The sequence below is a fragment of the Schistocerca gregaria genome, chromosome 1 (genome assembly GCF_023897955.1).
Source record: "Schistocerca gregaria isolate iqSchGreg1 chromosome 1, iqSchGreg1.2, whole genome shotgun sequence".
NCBI classification, from domain to species: Eukaryota; Metazoa; Arthropoda; class Insecta; order Orthoptera; family Acrididae; genus Schistocerca; species Schistocerca gregaria.
In genome coordinates this window covers 897,961,618-897,984,029 of record NC_064920.1, presented here as the reverse complement: position 1 = coordinate 897,984,029, position 22,412 = coordinate 897,961,618, and the positions used below count along the sequence as shown (strand labels likewise).

The 22,412-nt window shown below is 37.0% G+C and overlaps 1 protein-coding gene across 14 annotated transcripts in view; it reads left to right on the top strand.

The window, feature by feature from the left end:
• The window catches only part of LOC126274364 (uncharacterized), a 317,226-nt gene that overhangs the window by 264,337 nt on the left and 30,477 nt on the right, over positions 1-22,412 (top strand). For 9 of the 14 annotated variants that reach the window (XM_049977120.1, XM_049977107.1, XM_049977118.1 and 6 more), the window contains 3 exons: positions 6,683-6,766; positions 9,536-9,642; positions 16,782-17,007. In XM_049977120.1, coding sequence (XP_049833077.1) covers positions 6,683-6,766; positions 9,536-9,642; positions 16,782-17,007 — 417 coding nt within the window. Of the gene's footprint in view, positions 1-6,682; positions 6,767-9,535; positions 9,643-13,160; positions 13,387-16,781; positions 17,008-22,412 lie in introns of all 14 variants that reach the window. The other 5 variants (XM_049977119.1, XM_049977111.1, XM_049977109.1 and 2 more) reach the window with 1 other exon arrangement.

Here is a 22,412-nt window from a genome sequence, read left to right as displayed (position 1 = left end):
TTCAGAAATCATTAGGGATTTCTATATTCTGATATGCACAGTATCAAGAGTTTGCCAAGAATATCAGGTTTCACATATTATAATGCAGTGGCTGATGGCCTTCACTTAATCAAGAGCAGTGGCATTTGTGTAGAGTTGTCAGTGTTAACAGACAAGCAACACTGCATGACATAACTGCAGAAATCAATGTTGGATGTGCAACGAATGTATTCATGAGAACAGTGTGGTGAAATTTGGCATTAATGGGCTATGACACTAGATGACCAACACAAGTGCCTTTTCTAACAGCACGACATTGCGTGCAGAACCTCTTATGGGCTCGTGACCATATCGGTTGGACCCTAGATGAATGAAAAACCATAGCCTGGCCAGATTAGTCCCAATTTCAGTTGGTAAGAGCTGATCATGGGGTTCGAGAGTGAAGCCATGGGTCCAAGTTATGAGCAAGGTGCTGTACAAGTTGGTGGTAGCTCCATGGAGTAGACTGGGTTCTCTGGTCCAACTGTTGATGAGAAATGGTTGTGTTCGGCTACTTAGAGGCCATTTGCAGCCATTCGTGGACTTTGTTTTCCCAGACAGTGATGGAATTTTTATGGATGACAGTAGACCATGTCACCAGGTCACAGTTGTTCGCAATTGATTTCAAGATCATTCTGGACAGATCGAGTGAATGATTTGGCCACCCAGATGACCTGACATGAATCCCAATGTAACATAATCGAGGGGTCAATTCATGTACAAACTCGTATACCAGCAACACTTTTGCAAATATAGACAGCTGTATAGGCAGTATGGCTCAGTATTTCTGCAGGGGCTTCCAACAACTTGTTGAATCCATATCATTTCGAGTTTCTGCACTATGCTGGGCAAAATGAGGTGTGACACAATATTAGGAGGTATCCTATGACTTTTGTCACATCAGTATACAAGCACAACCCAAACAAGGAAGAACTGCATAACAAGTTTTTAGAATACAATATATAATAAAGAAGTCAGCTAAAAGAAAATCACAAAAAAGTACTGCATCAGAATATTGGTAATAATAAACATGCATTAGACTTACTCCTAAATGAAATAGTGAACAAATAGAAATCTTATGTGTCATGAATATGGTCTAGGTGAAAGTGAAAAAGGTAATCTGACAATAAAGGGGTATAACTGATCTAGTTAGTTTGGTAGACTCAAACATAAAATTGGTGGAATTTACATATGCCTTAAAATAACAGGAGAACCTCCCCAGACTAGAATGAGATTTTCACTCTGCAGAGGAGTTTGCACTGATATGAAACATACTGACAGATTAAAACTGTGTGCCGGGCAGAGACTCAAACTCTGGACCTTTGCCTTCATGGGCAAGTGCTCTACCAACTGAGCAACCCAAGCACGACTCACAACCTGTCCTCACAGCTTTAATTCCACCAGTACCTCATCTCGTACCTTCCAAACTTCAGAGAAGCTCTTTTGCAAACTTCAAAGAAGCTCTTTTGCAAACCTTGCAGAACTAGCACTCCTGAAAGAAAGGATACTGCAGAGACATGACTTAGCCAGAGCCTGGGGGATGTTTACAGAATGAGATTTTCACTCTGCAGGGAGTATATGCTGATATGAAACTTCCTGTCAGATTAAAACTGTGAGCAGGACTGAGAATCGAACTCGAGACCTTTGCCTTTTACAGGCAAGTGCTCTCGGCACACAGTTTTTATCTGCCAGGAAGTTTCATGTCAGTGCACACTCTGCTGCAGAGTGAAAATCTCATTCTGGAAACAAAAAAATGGCTCTGAGCACTATGGGACTCAACTGCTGTGGTCATTAGTCCCCTAGAACTTAGAACTACTTAAACCTAACTAACCTAAGGACATCACACACATCCATGCCTGAGGCAGGATTCAAACCTGTGACCGTAGCAGTCACATGTTTCCAGACTGTGCGCCCAGAACCGCGAGACCACCGCGGCCGGCCATTCTGGAAACATGTCCTGGCTGCAGCTAAGCCATGTCTCTGCAATATCCTTTCTTCCAGGAGTGCTAGTTCTGCAAGGTTCGTAGAAGAGCTTCTGTGAAGTTTGGAAAGTAGGAGATGAGTTACTGGTGGAATTAAAGCTGTGAGGACAGGTCGTGAGTCGTGCTTGGATAGCTCAGTTGGTAGAGCACTCACCCGTGAAAGGCAAAGGTCCTGAGTTTGAGTCTCAGTCCAGCACACAGTTTTAATCTGCCAGGAAGTTTCTCCCCAAACTAAACAGTAAAGAACTATAACTCACCAAAGCCCAACCTTGAAGTTGTTAGTGTAACATCAGATGATTCAAGTGTCTTCTGCTTTTATGGATCACATGGACATTTTACAGCAGTGCTAAGTAGAGAATATTTGACTGAAAATCCAGATGCACAGAATATGGATGAAGAGTGTGATCCATTTATTACTACAGTAAACTATTTTATCATAGTGTTTGCCAAAGTAAAAAGGCAAGAACAGCTGCAGGCTCAAATACAGTCAATCACCAGCCAAATATTAGAACATTGTAGTATAATGCAGTATCTCAAAGTAAATGACCTCTATCATGCCAACCGGCATGGGTTTTGAAAACTTCAGTTATGTGAATCCCAACTTGTGCTTATCTTGCATGATATTCTGAAAGTCATGGAACAAGGCAGTCACATAGATATATTATTTTTGGCTTCATATTTGACTCAGTGCCACACAACATTTATTAGTGAAAGTATGATCGTGTGGTATCAAATCAAATTGGTGACTGGACTGATGATTTCTTGATAGGGAGGACCCAGCATGTTAGCTCAGATGGAGAATTACACACAGACATAGAAGTAGCTTCAGACTTGCTCTGGGAAAGTGTGTTGGGGTCATTCCAGTTGATGATGTATGTTAATGATCTGTCGGATTGTATCAGTAGTAACCTCAAACTTTTTACAGATGATGCATTTATCTATACAGTGTGTTCATAAATTCTAGTTTCAAACTTTGAGGACTTGTAGAGGACAGTCATCATTATTTTCTTTGGGCCTTTGTCCCACTTCAAAGCGGGATCAGCCTTGTTACTTTGGATTTGATGATGTTAGTGTCGAAGGGTGCCCGGATGCCCTTCCTGTTGCCACCCCATACACCCCATGCAATGGCATACCGTTGAAGAACTGTCGTCACCTGTATCAAGATCATTCTCCACAATGTCTGACTCATTTCACTACTATTACACAATAGCTTTGAGAAATGATATCTTCACTGTCAGAAGGCTTGACTGTGGTGTTCCTAGCAGATGCACCACATCCAAAATGGAGGAGGCTATACTGCATCAAGTTGAAGAGAACCTGTTAACAAGTACACAAGCCATTTCTTTGGCTATTAATGAGTGGAAGTGTAAAACAAGTGACATACTGCATCATTCCTAACCTAATAATTTGCTTGAAAAAGTAGGTGACTTACCAACATGATTTCAAATGACTGTAGTATGGAAACAGTATGTTTCCAGACATGGGTTCCAATTCAAAGTATTATCTACTCACTCCCCTCTGCAAGTCCTAGAAGTTTTTAATGGGAATTTCCGAACACCTGGTATTAAATTACTATGAGAAAAAAGCTGCAGCAATATGCAGCCAGATCTTGGTAAGATTTGAAAGTGACTCAAAGATTGATTGCTCTCATTGCTCATAAATGTAAAATAAGGCAGTTCACAATATACAGAAATGTAGTGTTCTATAACTTCAATATCAATGAGTCACAATTGGAATGAATCAACTCATATAAATATGTATGTGTAACAATTTATGGGGTACGAAATGGAATGACCTTATATGCTCAGTGTAGATAAAGAAAGTTGCAGACTTTAATTCATTGGTAGGATACTGGGAATATTCAGTTAATGTACAAAAGAAATTACTTACAAACCACTTGTATGATCCATCCTAGAATATCACTGAATGTGTGGTCTGTTGAAAATACACAGTGAAAGGCAGCATGAATGGTGACAGATTTGCTTTACCCAAGAGACAGTGCCACACAAATGCTGAAAAAATTGTACTGGCAGATTCTCAAACACAGTCACCAACTATTCCATGAAATCTTACTTACAAAGTTTAAAGAAACAATGTCAAGTGAGGAATTGAGGAGTATAATACAACCACCTATATATTACTACTATAGGGACTGCAGAGAAAAGATTGGACTAATGACAATGCACCCAGAGGCCTGTTAGCAGACATTTTTAATGTACTCCATATGTGAACAGAATGAGAAGAAACCCTAATGCATGGCACAGTGGAAAGTATGCTTTACCATGTATTTCAAAGTGGTTTGCAGAGCATGGATGAGTATCTCAGTTCCTGTAGTTAGTACAAAAGATATGCAGTAAAATAGTAAAAGAGGAAACTGTGAAAGTAATCACCATCATCATATAAAAAAATTAAAAAAATAAAAAAAACGATAAAGGCAACTTGAAATATAATATATGCTAAAGGAAATTGAAAAAAATGTATCAAATAAAGACACAGTTATCAGGTCAATGAAAATAAACAGCACAGTTTTTACAGATGGCAGAGGAATAGCGAACATACTCAGTGATAATTATATAAATGTGGTAGAGAACTTAATGTGGGGAAGAAAAAGTTGAAGAAAGAAAAGTATTAAGGTACAGTAACATGTTCTTGAAACAAGTCTAAAAAGAACTGAGAAAGCTGTACATAAACTAAAGGCAAGAAATAAGCTGGTGATGTTTAAATATTGAATCATTTCATACAGTTAGTAAAAGAACAAATAATCACTCCATTACTGGACATAGCAAGCTGTTCGTCCTTAGATACAACTGTAAATCAGCAGGGTGATGCCAGCGAACGAGAAAGGGACAACTGTATACCAGTTTAATTAACATCAGATTTCTCTAACATCTTGAAAATGCTTCTTTATAATACACTACTGGCTATTAAAAATGCTACACCAAGAAGAAATGCAAATGTTAAACGGGTATTCATTGGACAAATATATTATACTAGAACTGACATGTGATTACATTTTCACGCAGTTTGGGTGCATAGATCCTGAGCAATCAGCACCCAGAACAACCACCTCTGGCTGTAATAACAGCCTTGATACGCCTGGGCATTGAGTCAAACAGAGCTTGGATGGTGTGTACAGGTTCAGCTGCCCATGCAGCTTCAACATGATACCACAGTTCATCAAGAGTAGTGACTGGTGTATTGTGACAAGCCAGTTGCTCGGCCACCATTGACCAGACGTTTCCAATTGGTGAGATACCTGGAGAATGTGCTGGCCAGCGCAGCACTCAAACATTTTCTATATCCAGAAAGGCCCGTACACGACCTGCAACATGCAGTCATGCATTATCCTGCTGAAATGTATGGTTTCACAGGGGTCGAACGACGGGTAGAGCCACAGGTCGTAACACATCTGAAATGTAATGTCCACTGTTCAAAGCACCATCAATGCGAACAAGAGATGACCGAGACATGTAACCAATGGCACCCCATACCATTACATCGGGTGATACACCAGTACGGCAATAACAAATACGTGCTTCCAATGTGTGTTCACCGCGATGTCACCAAACACGGATGCGACCATCATGATGCTGTAAACAGAACCTGGATTATTCTGAAAAAATGATGTTTTGCCATTCATGCACCCAGGTTCGTCATTGAGTACACCATCACAGGTGCTCCTGTCTGTTATGCAGCGTCAAGGGTAACCGCAGCCATGGTCTCCGAGCTGATAGTCCAATGATGCAAGCGTCATCAAACTGTTCGTGCAGATTGTTGTCTTGCAAACGTCCCCATCCGTTGACTCAGAGATTGAGATGTGGCTGCACAATCCATTGCAGCCATGCGGATAAGATGCCTGTTATCTCGACTGCTAGTGATACGAGGCCGTTCGGATCCAGCACGGCATTCCGTACTACCCTCCTGAACCCACCGATTCCATATTCTGCTAACAGTCATTGGATCTCGACCAATGCGAGCAGCAATGTCGAGATACGATAAACCACAATCACAATAGGCTACAATCCGCCCTTTATCAAAGTCGGAAACGTGATGGTTTGCATTTCTCCTCCTTACACGAGTCATCACGACAATGTTTCACTAGGCAATGCCGGTCAACTGCTGTTTGTGTATGAGAAATCGGTTGGAAACTTTCCTCATGTCAGTCAGTTATAGGTGTCGCCACCAGCGCCAACCTTGTGTGAATGCTCTGAAAAGATAATCATTTGCATATTACAGCATCTTCTTCCTGTTGGTTAAATTTCGCATCTGTAGCATGTCATCTTCATGGTGTAGCAATTTTAATGGCCAGTAGTGTAGATTAGTTTCATTCCATTCCCGTATGCAACATCAAAAATGCTACGTTACTCATTTACAGTATAGAATTAATGATTTTTAATTTCAGCCAGTGACTAAGGTTTCTATATTAAAAAATTTCTAATCATACAAAATATCTTGTAGTAAGTTGTGTTTCTCTCTGGGGTATAAAGAACCAAACTAACAATATTGTAACTAAATGGAGCTCATTGTTTCTCCCTCAACTGGTTAATGTACTCATTCAGTGACTGTGAAATGTTGCATAAAGACAATTGATTTCAATAATTTTTTCACTGGTACACGTGCAATATATTTTTTCTGTCAAAACTGAAAAAAGTATTATAACACAACTTTTTCTTCATTTTCAGGACACGACCAACCTTAAAACCATCAACAGCATTTGTGTCAAAAGCTCAAGAATTTGTTGACATTTATAAGTACCCTCCGAGCAGGTAATTAGTAACTTTTAAGTATAAAATAATTTCAGTTTTATATAGATAAATTAACATATTGTGGTTCTAACTTGAATAGTGAATCTGGACACTTTAAGTTCTCATGCTGCAAGAGATATAAGATAGCTACAGAAACAATCACAGGTATATGTCAAACCATAGTCTTATGAAACAGCTTTTGTTTGGACCTGACTGTTTGATGTTCAATCATTTTTGTTAATTCTCTCTAATAACTTGAAGTAAATATGAATATATTAACTGATATATTGTTGATATGTATTGTTTCCAGCTCATTATTTCATTCAAAATAACGCACTGAGAAAAATTAAAACAAGCAGTTTTATGCAGTATATGATTTTGATATATTTTCTGTTAGTTGCATCTGCAGAAGAGAGACAAATTGACACTTATAGACAATGCCCTATGAAAACATGTTTTCTTTCAAGTGACAATGTTGAGTTCTTTTATCTTTCTTCGTACCAGTCTTTCAGGAGGTGATGAAGGTATAATGAAACTAATAAATGTAAAGTTCTCAATACTAGTCTACTTTATAACCCTGTAAGCTGTAAAAACATTATGGCACTTTGATATAGTTAATAATACCAAATACACAAAAACACAGTACAAGATACATTTGCAGATTGTAAGAGAAGGAACAAGTATGACTTTTCAGACAGTTTTGTAATAAATGTGGAATATTGGTTGGGAGTGTGTCTTAGCTAGAAATGTATGAGGATCAGGTAGATATTAGTGTAGACAGCATGCGACAACTTTCAGTAAGAATTCAGAAAGCAAGAGAATATAAAAGTCAGTAAACAAAAACTAGTTTTGTTTATATGTAGTTTTCATGCTAGAGAGGAGTAGAATTTAGTATCAAAATTACTACTGTGCTGGTCGGGTCAGATGAGAAAGGATACTGGTCGAAATTGTCAAGGTTTCACAAAGAATAACAATGTGTTTATAGTGGGCAGTCTGGACAACAGTATTGCGAGAGATTGGAAGTATTCTATGAGTTTGTTCAGAAAGTAATGCATCATTATTTTCCTCAGCCAAAAAGAGGGTTACAAATGGGAATTGTTGTGCGTGTGTATATTTAAAGTCTCCTGAGTAAGCATGCCAAGTTTCGTCACATCTGACAGGTAGCATAGCTGCAGGACTGTTTCAAAATGACATCTGTAGATGGTGTATGTTACAAGCAACTTGCTGTCATTGAATTTCTCACAGCAGAGAAAGAAACTGTGGAGAATATTTGCAAACACTTGTGCAAAGTCTATGGAGCATCTGTTGTTAGCAGAAATGTAGTTAGTCACTGGGCATGGAGGGTGAGATCATCAAAAGCTGGTTCGGCAGAGCTCCATGATTTGCAGCAGTTGGGAAGACGATCCACAGTTGTCACACCTGACGTGTTGCAGGAGCTGTTGTTGTCATTTGTGAGGACAGACACATTATGACTCAGCAAGTGGCGCTGCATCTCTCAATCAGCAAAGGAAGTGTGGGTGCAAATATCTGCACTCTTGAATATTCAAAACTGTGTGCAAGATGGGTCCTGTGGTGTCTTATGGTGGATCACAAATTGCACAGAAAAAATGTTTGTCTTGATTTGCTGCAACATTTTGAAGCTTAGGGTGGCGCCTCCTTGTCTTAGATTGTGACTGGTGATGAAACTTGGTTTCACCATTTTAAGCCCGAAACAAAATGACAGTCGATGGAAAAAATTGAAAGCAACTGCTTCGAATTGTGTGGGCCATTAAAGGATGCCATTTGTGGAACATATTTTGAAGATGATGAGGAGGTGATTCACACAGTGAAACACTGGCTCCGCCACCAGGACAAGGAATGGTACCAACACAGATTACATGCCATTGTTTCGCACTGGAGGAAGTCCATAGAATGGAATGGAGGTTACGGGGAAAATTAGGGTGTGTAGATATAACACCATTCTTTTGTGCATCTAATTCTCATTATGTTCAATAAAAAATTGTTGAAGAAAAAAATTAGTTGCATTGCTTTGTGGGTAACCCTCGTATAAACAAATGAACAACATTCTAATCATAATCCTTCCCACCCCTTGTAAAATGATATTCCACTGCCCACCAAATCTACACAATATCCTAGCCTGTCGCTGTACTACACCCACTCCAAACGCCCTGAACCATCAGCCACCTATCCACTACTATTTTGTGAGCTGTTATCTTTATTCCTAAATTATGTACATTCTGCCAGAACTTTCCATACTGTTTATATTTCTTTATTTTCACTTATGTATAAGACCTTTTCAGATTTTCTGACAGGTCATTATATTTACATGTACTTTGTTCTCATTTAGACACTGTAACAACTGTTAAACTAAGTAAGTAACTAAATTTCAACATTATAATATTATTCACTGTAGAGTATGAGATTTTGAACAGCTATCTAACAGAATTATACTGTAAAATGAAAATTTTAATTTTGAAAGCAGAAAATGTAAATGTAACATATTACCTGCATAAAAGTACAAATAAATCAGTCAGGAAATAAAAACTTTAGGATTTGATGTGGAAGAGAAGGATCTAGAACTGGGAGCTGTGACTGTGAAAATTAATCGGTGTTTATTTAATTGTATTTCATATTAGAGTAACCTAATGTCTACACAAATTATGAGTTGTAAAGAAGTGTATGTTTTGGCCTTCTGAAGATTTTTGGAGTGTTGTTCACAATAAGTACTTTCCTCTACATTTTATTTGTCCAGAACTTTGAGTAAATAATAATGTTTCATTCTTCTTTTAGGCCTGCACCAGTCTATCCCCAGCCACAGGTTGATAAGACTGCTGCAAAATGCCGTAAGGATGTGTGTTTGTTACCTGATTGCTTCTGTGGTGGTAAGGATATACCAGGTATGTTTAAAGACACAGCACTGAAATAAAATTTGTGTAACTTTTAAATAATTTTAGAACTATGTTTTTTGTTGTTGTGATGGTTCACTTAAGATGATACACTGTTCTCGACACCCAAGAGCCAGCTAAAAACCAACTGGAACAGGGCATTCACACTTTCCATATGGAGACATGATTTTGAAGAAACATATTTTGATTATATTCATTTTAATCTTGTTTTTCTTATTGAGTGTAATATTTCTAGAAAGTATTGTGAATGATCTATATAAAAATATAACAAAATTTGAGGGTTAGTTAGATAGTTATGTATTTTGCACACCATTTTCACTGCATGTGAGACCACGGTCAAAATTTGTTTGCCTGACATAAAAATAGCAATGTTACATTTATACTGAAGTGCCAAAGAAACTGCCATAGGCAGACATATGAAAATACAGAGATAAGTAAACAGGCAGAATATGGTGCAGTGGTTGGCAATGCCTCTATAAGACAGCAAGTGTCTGGCACAGTTGTTAGATCAGTTACTGCTACTACAATGGCAGGTTATCAAGATTTAAGTGAGTTTGAATGTGGTATTATAGTCGGTGCACAAGTGATGGGACACAGCACCTCTGAGGTAGCAATGAAGTGGGGATTTTCCTGTATGACCATTTCACGAGTGTACCACGAATATCAGGAATCCAGTAAAACATCAAATCTCCTGACATCATTGTGACTGGGAAAAGATCCTGCAAGAATGGGACCAAAGACACCTGAAGAGAATTTTTCAGTGTGACAGAAGTGCAATCCTTCTGCAAGTTGCTGCAGATTTCAGTGCTGCCATCAAGTGTCAGTGTGCAAACCATTCAATGAAATATCATCGATATGGGCTTTTGGAGCCAAAGGACCACACATGTACCCTTGATGACTGCATGACACAAAGCTTTATGCCCCTCCCGGGCCCGTCACACTGACAACGGTCTATCAATGACTGGAAACATGTTGCCTGGTCAGACGAGTCTCATTTAAAATTGTATCTAGTGGATGGACGTGTATGGGCATGGAGACAACCTCATTAATCCACAGACCCTGCACATCAGCAGGTGACTATTGAAGCTGTTGGAGGCTCCGTAATGGTGCAGGGTGTGTGCAGTTGGAGTGATATGGGACCCCTGATACATTTACATGTGACTCTGGCAGGTGATATGTATGTAAGCATCCTGTCTGATCACTTGCATCAATTCATGTCAATTGTGCATTCTGGATGGGCTTGAGCAACTCCAGCAGGACAATGTGACACCCCACACATCCAGAATTGTTACAGAGTAGCTCTAGGAACACTCTTCTGAGTTTAAACATTTCCGCTGGTCACCAAACTCCCCAGACATTAACATTATGGAGCATATCTGGGATGCTTTGCAGTGTGCTGTTCAGGAGAGATCTCCATTCCCTCATAATCTTATGGCTTTATGGACAGCCCTGCAGGATTCAGGGTTTCAATTCCTCCAGCACTACTTCAGACATTAGTCGAGTCCTTGCCTCAAAATGTTGCGGGACTTATGTGTGCTCGCAGGGGCCCTACGCAATATTAGGTAGGTGTACTAGTTTCTTTGGCTCTTCAGTGTATATATGTTGCTGCTTTAATTTTAGTCAGTGGCAAAACTTATATGGAGAACACTTTAATATATACAACTTTTTAAGGTAATCATGTTGTGTATATTTCAATCAGATGGGTAAACCAACATACCGTATCATCATAAAATCTTTTGTTGGCATATTTTGTCACCAACTGACATTCATCTAAAGTTAGTGAAGTTCAATAAGGAGTCTGTGACTTCTATTCAACCACTAAAAACAGGAACTGAATTCATAGCTATAGAGCACTGGGAACAATAAATCTGAAATAACTTGAAGAATAATTGCTCCACATTCACACAGATGTTTCATTAATGGCAAAGGTAGGAAATGTTGCCGTAGGAATATACAGCAAAATCGTCTGTATCCAACTGCAGGTTCACATCACTAAAATTTTGAAGGTGAAGTTGAAGCCATCAACATTGCAATGAGTCACATAAACAACTACCTACTCACATTCGACAAAGCAGACGCATTTTGTGATTCCAGAGCAGCAATATCAGCAGTCACCAGCACAGAAGATAGCCAAGAAGGGCACAAACATTAAACTCTGATTTTCTTTCAAAAACTATAGCTTTTCTTAGCAAAAAACAAAACACATGTCTCTCCATTTTAATATAGAGCATCCTGCAAAATTTGATCAAAATTGGTGAGACCCATATCAGACACTCCCCTTGTTAGATGATAACAAAAAAGCAGATTTTGTATCCAAAAAGGGCACAAACATTAAACAGACTGGAAAAACTAACATTTTATATTTTGCAGTGAAACACAGTGTCAATAACATATTTAAAGAAGATTTGACATTATCCAGTAACGTTTAATGTAAGGGAAAGATCTGGAAAAGCCTCATGGACAATTAAGTAGTACCTTATGGATCAGGAGCAGAAGCTGTAGCCATATTCTGCTTGACTGCTGGCATGACTGTTTGGCTGAGCATGTGCATATGATCTTCGTCCTACTGTCTCCAGAATGTGTCCTGTGTTCGATCATAAACAAAGAAGATTTAAACGAGTGTAAAAAATTAAGTGATTGTAATTCAGAACTAAAAACATTATTGTGAAGAAAGGAGGCAAACGATAATTATTTAAGTGCCAGAACATTAAAATAATTATATTTTCTTGTAATTAACACAGAATGCATGGGTACACAGTTTCAAAGGAGAAGTTATAATGATATAAAACCAGATAGAAAGCAAATAAGTTGTCACAAATTATGCAGTGTAATATTTTAAAACAGCAACTTTTGATGGTATCTTCATCCAGTTAAATGCTTCTTTCTTGACCTCATGGCTATTGAGCATATGAATGTACTAAAATGTTTCTGTTGCTACTTTGAAAGTTTATTTCATATACTGATGATGCTATAATAATTACAACAATTACAATAATAATAACTCCAATTATAATTGTAAGAATACTTATTCTCGTATGTTGTTGCAGTCTTCAGTCCTAAGACTGGTTTGAAGTGGTTCTCCACGCTAGTTTCCCCTGTGTGAGTCACTAATCCCTGTATAACTTCTACAGTTTACATCAACTTGTACCTCATAACTTACAGTCAAGCCCATATCCTCCTTTATCATTTTCATTCCCACACATCCCTCTATTACCAATTTAACTATCTGTGGATTCTCTGGATATCTCTTACCAACTTATTATTTCTTTTAGTCATGTTGTGCCATAAATTTCTGCAAAACAAGATTTTGTGTGCTATATTCACCCAACACACAAGTAAAATGAAAGGCAATACTTACTAACTTACTTCCTACAGAATGTAAGAAAAAGTCCATAGTTTTTACAATTCCACATGTCAATGTTGTTTAGTTCTTCTATATTACTTAAAATAAAAACAGTTGCTAATTAAGACATGTAGTATCTAAACAGAGAATGTATGGACTGAATCAGGCGACCTACGCCCCGAAGAAGTGCCTCAACTTGTGCTGCTTACATTTGATGATGCTGTCAACGATCTGAACAAGAATTTGTACAGAGACCTATTTGAGAAAGGACGCCGGAATCCAAATGGCTGTGATATTGCTGCAACATTTTATGTGTCTCATGAATGGACTGACTATGGTCAAGTCCAAGATCTATATGCTGCTGGTCATGAAATAGCAACACATTCAGTATCGTAAGTCCTATGTTGTGAATATTTTGCTTTTCTTGTTCTAGATACATTTGACTTCATACAACAGTGCATATTCTGAGAATATCTGTATTGCAACCTCATCTGTAAAAAAAATGCATTTTTTTGTAAATGTGAAGTGGAATTCTAAATCCGTTGATGAGTAAGATTTCACCTTCTTTAAACTGGAACATAGCGATCACAAAAGTAAAGTTTGATTCATAAAGATATTTATGGGCATATAACTCAGACTATACCAAGCATGCAAACAAGAGCAAGTCTTCTTAAAGGACAACCAATAAAAATTTTGTATTCATACTAGAGCTTTACTTGAACACATATTTAAAATTTAGTGAAGCTAATATTAGTACAGGATGTCAGAAATATAAAACATCAAAGTTATTTTTTATGTTATTACTGCCAGAAAGCTGTTCATTAAGGCCAAAGAAACATTCATGCGGGGAAAATGTAGAAACATTGTGGAGTTCACAGACAGACCTGAAAACAAAGCTAGTATCATAACATAACTCCTGGGGAGAATATGAAAATAAAAATAATCTATGAAAAAAGGAGACCTCCAACTGCATAAAAGAATCACTGAGAAGTAGACAGGCACATAAATGTGTAACAAATACTGTAGCTCAGCCTTTGAACTTATATCTGTTCTGAGAGTGCATAGAGTCCCAAATTCCTCATATGTGTCTGCACACATGCACAAGTGCGCACACACACACACACACACACACACACACACACACGAGTACAGCTCTTCAGGCTTGTAGAAGGCTCAAAAAGCTGACGATAGGGAAGTTATAACAACCTTGACATGACTTCCACATTTTGCTGTGTACAACAAAGTGAAATCAACATAATGGATGAACCTGCAGTCTCAAATTCCTGTCTCTGTATATCTTTATTATGCTTTGGTCCATCATTAATCAAAGTTTAATATTAATTGTCTTGAATGAAATCAGCCCACAGTTGCACTAAATTATGTTTATTTTAAACCTTGACCATGGTTTCTGCTATAATGATATAGCCTTCTTCAGAAGTCCTAAAAATGATCAAAATAACATCTAGACCAATGATACAATCTACACATAAACTTCAAAATCGGGTAAGTTATAACACATTACTTACACACACACAATTAAATGAAAAATGTCTTAGCCCAGTGACTGCGTCAAGACCAATGAAATAACTTCAATTGACATAAGCCTGTTTCGAACATCAGCAAAATTTCATGTGACACCGTATGTCCATCGGCCACTACCACGATTATACTGGGTGCTTGGTTGTCAAGTGTGCTGTTCCCCGCACACCATAGGTGGCGCTCACCACAGTGAGATACGTCTCGCAGCGTTTATCAGGCAACTAGTCAATATGTATGACAATAAACTAATAAACAAGCCTACATGGGCTGCTTTTATGTTAACAGTGGTTTATGTTGAGATAGATATGTTAATGTGCCCTTTGTCATCTTGTACCATGTTACCACACTTATGCACTAAGGACTAGTTGTAGAAATAATGTCAATAATTGCTAGTGTGGCTATGCACAACAACTATGGTCGGCTGATAAAATTAGCCCTATAAGCTATTAGAGCGTATAATGTAAGACGAAGTTATATTTGCATTTGAGCGTCTCGTGTCTGAATCATGCATCAAATAGTGATATGACAAACTTTGTTATATAAAACAGTTAATGTTCTACCAATCTAATGATCATACGCAACAGTATTTCATCTATATATTAAAAACAAAGATTCCAAGACTTACCAAGCAGGAAAGTGCCGGTAGACAGGCACAATAAAATAACACACAAACACACACACAAAATTATGAGCTTTCACAACCGGTGGTTGCTTCGTCAGGAAAGAGGGAAGGAAAAGGAAAGATGAAAGGATGTGGGTTTTAAGGGAGAGGGTAAGGAGTCATTCCAATCCCGGGAGCGGAAAGACTTACCTTAGGAGGAAAAAAGGATAGGTATATACTCGCGCGCGCGCGCGCACACACACACACACACACACACACACACACACACACACACACACACACACACACATATCCATCCATACATATACAGACACAAGCAGACATGTTTAAATTGCAAATATTTGTCACAACATGAGAGAAAATTTGCCTGACAACTATATGGACAGATTTTCAGGAATGGGAATACACAACTTCTGTCGCTCAGTTTAACAAAATCTTAGGAAAAATGAACCATCATTGATAAGTTAGATTAGTAACACAAACCAAGAGAAACTGAAATAGTATTAAATCTTAAAACTTCATCAAAGATGTGTTGGAGTTTGTTGTTGTGGTCTTCAGTCCAGAGACTGGTTTGAAGCAGCTATCCATGCTATTCTATACTGTGCAAGCTTCATCATCTCCCAGTACCTACTTAACTACATCCTTCTGAATCTGTTTAGTGTATTCATCTCTTGGTCTCCCTCTACGATTTTTACCCTCCACGCTTCCTTCCAATACTAAATTGGTGATGCCTCAGAATATGTCCTACCAAGTGATCCCCAAGTTGGAGTAAAACAACAAAATATCTGATGTCTTTGAACACTGGGCAACTGGAACAGCAATTATGAATCAGACATATATTCATAGAAATAGATGCATAAAAACAATACAAAAATAAAATCAGACCTGGTTGACATACTTCTTAACACATATCATTAATGGTGTATACAGATTCTTTGGTTTCTGATAGACCTTTCAATCTCAAATATAAATGCTTATAGCATTATGCCATCTTGTAATTTAAATTAAACAGTACAAAAGGAAGATATCTCAGAGGTGTTGTCAGATTGCCATGTCAGCAAAAATTCTGTCATTACTGATTAATATACAGTATCTAATTATGCACATTGATATGAAGTCAAATAGTATCTCATAAATGCAGGTGCTGTTCAGGCTGTCGCTGCTGCTGATGGAGCACTATGTGTCTGCTTCATTCTTCATTCTTTTCTGCTGTTTCTGCTATTATGTAACTAACAGAGGTCTTTTTTCTTTTCTTTTTTTTTTAAATCCCTCCACCCTTTCTTTTGTTCCTTCCACTGTCCAATCTTACTTTATTGAAATATCAACTTCTGATGTGGCGCATAATTATTAACACCCAAAATATAAACTCTATTGCTTGGTACTTCCCTATTTTGCTTAATCACAAATATTGTTTTCCAATGACAAATTTAAAAAAAAAAATCAAAACTGAATTTTGAAATGTCTTTAAATTTCTTTTAACTTAAAATGGGCGCTTTTCCTTTACAAAAAATTAAAACAAAACACACTTGCATAAACTTTCTTGTCCTTTGGCACCCACTTTCCCATCACTTCAAAACCTTTAACCTGAACCAATCTCTGAAAATCCCATCTGCAATACAAAAACAGGAGATCTGCCAGTGGAGCAAGTCCCACAAATTGTGCTTCTAACATTCGACGACTCTGCGAATGATTTGAACAAGGGACTGTACAGTGACCTGTTTGAGAAGGGCAGGAAGAATCCAAATGGCTGCCCTATAGCAGCTACCTTTTATGTTTCCCATGAATGGACTGACTATAGCCATGTGCAGAACTTGTATGCCTCAGGTCATGAAATTGCATCACATTCCATCTCGTAAGTCAAAGATGACCAATAAAATTCATTCTTGAGCTGTACATAGCATGGGTATGGACTTAATTTGTACATATAACACTATTGTTGGTTTTTTAATGCAGCTTATGACTTTTTTCTTTATATATTCAGCGTGGGCAGAATAAAACTGGTCTGAAAATGTTTACAATAATACTATTGTTAATGAACATCAAAGTTGATGCTGGAGGTGGCCACTGTTTTCGTTTACCATGCAGTCCATTTCATGTAATTTGACCACTAATTGTTACATTTGCTTAAAGACTTCCAGTCTTAAACTCTTGGAAAAACAGTTCTGTACATGTCACCCATGAATAACACTTCACCACATAACACTCAACAATGAACACACCTGTTTTATCATGAGCACCATTTGCAGTTGCATTCAACTTGTCACTAAACACATACACTCCTCTCACTCACTCAAATGTAATGACATGGCAAAGTATTCAGGAGAGAGCATGCAGGAGTTGTGTATGTATAGCCATAAGACAGCACTGATTGGTGAATTCATTAGCAAAGGTCAGTTTTGCATCAGTCTTATAAATATTTTCCAGACCACTTTTATTTTGCTCACTCTATACATATATATAGAAATGAATAATCTGTGATATGCCCAAGAACTGGCCATTTAAAACGTAAGTAGCAATAATGAAATTTAAATAAACCTAAATAACACATTATTAATACCTGTTAAATTGTCAAGAAAGTAAGCAAACTTATACAATCTTATCAGACCCCTGGATGAGTGAAAATATTCAAAAAGCATAGTAAATCAAGTCTGAAGACAATCAAATTATATCAAAACGTCATGAATTCTGTTTGCAGATGGGTCTAATGCCTTTCAGAATTTTTCAGTGTAAATTTATTATGTGTTGTGCTCTTCATTTGCATGTTTTATATACTGAAAAAAATCATATATGTTATACCTGTTATTAACAACTTTGTAACATTTCTATTTTTTGCTACAACTGAAAATTACAACTCTAATTTACAATTTCTCTACTATATGTCCATGAAGGGTATTTTTCACTAATGAACTAAAGGCATTATTTTAAATGTAATTCTGTATTTCTCTAAGCTCAACTAATATGATTTTAAGTAATAAAATACATAATCTATCCTTTTCATTATATTAACATAGAAGGAAGATAGTGTTTGTTAACTTACAGCAAAAAGGAAGATAGTAAAACAAGCATAACCCATATTACACAGAATTATATCTATTAGCAAAACCTTACATGAATTTATGAACTTCCAGCATGCTGGAGTAGTTTGGGTCAGCAACTTTTGTTAATCACTAGAATGAAAATCCAGTCCAAGTTGCAAATTTTTTACTTTTTATTCATTCAACGACTAGTTTTAGGCTGAGACCCATTTTCAAATCATCCTACAAGGCAGAAAACCAAATTTACACTGATGTGCAACATAGTTGTATTGTTTTAAACTTACATAACAAAGTAAAAAATGACCTTTCTGAAGATGTCAAAAATGTGCAGTGAGCATTTACAGTGCATACAGATATCTGGTAGTGTACTCATTCCACTGTTGTAAGGAAACCTCAGGAAAGGGGTGCCTTATCAGGATATAGGAAAAATTTTTATTTACGAAAATGTTCTCCAGCCATCAAGAACACAACAATTCTTACAATAACCATACAATTCCACAATGAAATTAATGCTTTTTAAAATCTTTACCAAAAAGAATGAAATACTTAAAATTGCTGACCAGTAATACATATCAGCACCACATATTACAAAATCATATGCCATGTTGGCACATAAAAATCATTGAATGTCGACAGCAACTTCAGTATTAAAAGAAAACAAAACAATAGGAGAACTTTTTAAAATCTTTTCCAAAAAGAGCCAAATACTTAAATCTCTGGCCAGAATACAAAGCAGCACCACATATGGCGCGAATTACAAAATTGTATGCCACGCTGTCATGTAAAAATCATTAAATGAATTGTTTATGAGTGGACATTTCTTTGTTCACTGCAGAATTAAGGAATTCAAATCTGTTATACAATTTAGACATGTAATTGTGAAGAAGACATCAGAGGAGTATACAGAGCTAGGGAAGACAGCTATTCAGATATAATGAGCTACAAGAGAGTAGATGCCTATTCTAATTTTTATTTATAAGAACAACATTAGATGTATGCTGCTGATGTAGGTAACCATGACTTGAGAAAATGTGAAGTGGAAGATACCAAGGCTAAACAATATTGATCCAATAAAGAAGAAGACAGATTTCGCTGAATGAACATGTTGCACAAGAAGTAGTTTGTTTCAAGTATTTTCTATATTTCGGTTGCTTTCTCCTATCTGGCAGTATCTTTATGGCTGTGTCTTTTGTATTAGTGGATTAGCATAAAATTAAAGGGGCATTTGGTGAGTGTTTGTGGCACTGCAGAATTTTTGTTCCAGGCTAAATCCACAGTTAATTGATTAGATTAATACTTGTTCCATAGATCATGAATACGACACTTCGTAATGATGTGGAACGTGTCAGGTTGTGTCAGGTTAATAAAAGATGTCTGTACAAGATATTACATTACACAAAATATTGCATGACACTAATGATTAAGTTTGGGTTTTTTTTTTTTTTTTTTTTTTTTTTTTTTTTTTTTTTTTTTTACTTAGTTTATATCTAAAAATTCAGCCAATGAGTAGAGGGAGTTGTCATCTAGAAATTCTTTTAATTTATTTTTAAAAGTTAGTTGGCTATCTGTCAGGCTTTTGATGCTGTTTGGTAGGTGCCCAAAGACTTTTGTGGCAGCATAATTTACCCTTTTCTGTGCCAAAGTCAGATTTAACCCTGCATAGTGAAGATCATCCTTTCTCCTGGTGTTATAGGTATGTACACTGCTATTACTTTTGAATTGGGTTGGATTATTATCAACAAATTTCATAAGGGAATATATATACTGTGAGGTTACTGTGAGGATCCCTAGATCCTTAAATAGATGTCTGCAGGATGACCGTGGGTGGGCTCCAGCAATTATTCTGATTACACGTTTTTGTGCAATGAATACTTTTCTACTCAACGATGAATTACCCCAGAATATGATGCCATACGAAAGCAGTGGATGAAAGTAGGCATAGTAAGCTAATTTACTGAGATTCTTATCACCAAAATTTGCAATAACCCTAATAGCATATGTAGCTGAACTCAGACGTTTCAGCAGACCATCAATGTGTTGCTTCCAGTTTAACCTCTCATCAATGGACACACCGAAAAATTTTGAAAATTCTACCTTAGCTACAGACTTCTGTTCAAATTCTATATTTATTACTGGAGTTGTGCCATTTACTGTACGGAACTGTATATACTGTGTTTTATCAAAATTTAAAGAGAGTCCGTTTGTGAAAAACATCATTTACAATAACATCACTTAGTTCTTGGTTTTTGGATGTTATTACTATACTTGTATCATCAGCAAAAAGAACTAACTTTGCATCTTCATCAATGTGGAATGGTAAGTCATTAATGTATATCAAGAACAGTAAAGGACCTAAGACTGAACCCTGTGGGACCCCGTGCTTGATAGCACCCCAGTTTGAGGAATCAGCTGTTGTTTTAACATTACACGAACCACTTATTTCAACTTTCTGCATTCTTCCAGTTAAGTATGAATTAAACCATTTGTGCACTGCCCCACTCAAACCATAATGATTTAGCTTATCTAAAAGAATTTCATGATTTACACAATCAAAGGCCTTTGAGAGATCACAAAAAATACCAATGGGTGATGTCCGGTTATTCAGAGCATTTAATATTTGATCAGTACCTGAAAGACAGTGTGGATCCACTATCTTATTAACTGTATTTTATATGAGAGCATTTGAAATGAAAACCTTAAATATTTATTATAATACAAATGAGGTAATACAGGAAAATTAAAAGTTACAGATATATAATTTTTTGATATCATAGTTCCCATGATGTGCTATGCATGTATTCCATCACTTTGGATGTAGATGAATATCTCATGTGAAGATTAGTTTTGGTTGTGAATTCATTCGCTTGTGCACCACAGTTTTTCCTCCCTCCTCGCTTCTCCTCCTGGCACTTCTTTGACGTATCTGAACACATAAAAATCACTCAGAGTGAAGTTTGGTGCTTAAGGTTGCTGTGATAGACATTCAGATTTCATATCCCATATTTTTGCTACAGCTGAATGGGTAGTATAGGAATGAGCAGTGTTGTGTTGCAACAAAACATCTGAAATCCAAATTACTCTTCACTTTATGAATTACTGGTCACTGTTCATCCCCTTTCCATGTAACACTCCAAAATTACATCTTTTACATCCCAAAAGAGAGTGAGTATGACTTTTCCTACCAATGATTGATGTAGAATTTTTAGGTTTTGAATAGTGTTTTGCTCAGTATTTTCAATTCAGGTTGGTGTTAATACAGACAGGATTCATCTCCTGCAACAATTCTGTCCATAAACCATTACCTTCAGCTTAGAAATGACACAAAGGTTCCTCACAGGCTTCAACATGACAATCTGTCACTTCAACTGTTGACTGATGTAGCACACACAGTGCTAAAAAAATTGTCCCTGTTGCATCCCTAAAGAGAATGAGCAAGATTTTTCCTGCCAATGGTTTTTTTGAGATCTATAGCTCATTACTTCACGGTGGTGTTAATGCACCCAGGTTTCATCTCCTGCAACAGTGCTATCCAGAAATCCATTACCTTTGACCTGGTAACAGTCCCAAAATTCCTCACAGGTATCAGAGTGACAATCTGTCAATTCAACAAACTGACTTAGAATCCATGTTACAGTCTCTTTATTGAATCACAGCATGTTGTGGACAATATTATGTGGTGAACCAACACTAATATCCAAAATAGTGGCTATTTTGTTTACAGTAATGTCTGTTTTCCTACAAAAGCTCTCTATCACTGTGTCAGTGTTTTTGTTCAACATTACATGGCTTGGATATAAGGTATATTCCACATGTGACACATCTCTTTTTAATTCTGCACCACTTGTACACTTTCTGCAGGAACACAAATGAGTCACAGCACTGTATTTTATCCTGCAGTGCATTTTCATAGGTTTAATAACTTCGCTGCTCAAAAACCATATCACAAATAACTGCTCCAACACGGTACAAGCCGACAGTAGCATGGCCGTCTTTACACTGAAGCAGCTTCCCTCCCTATGATGCAACAACAGCTGCCAACTTTTGGTCATTTGTCAAAATACAAGGATAACTCCTGGCAAGTGCCATATTGATAGTACACTTTTAGGACTTTTATTGCACTTTTAAGTTTTTCACTTGAATCACTCTTGTAAATTTTTAATCAACAAAATATCATGAAAACAAGGAGTCTAAGAGAGATCTATTATATGTAGTGCAGTGTATG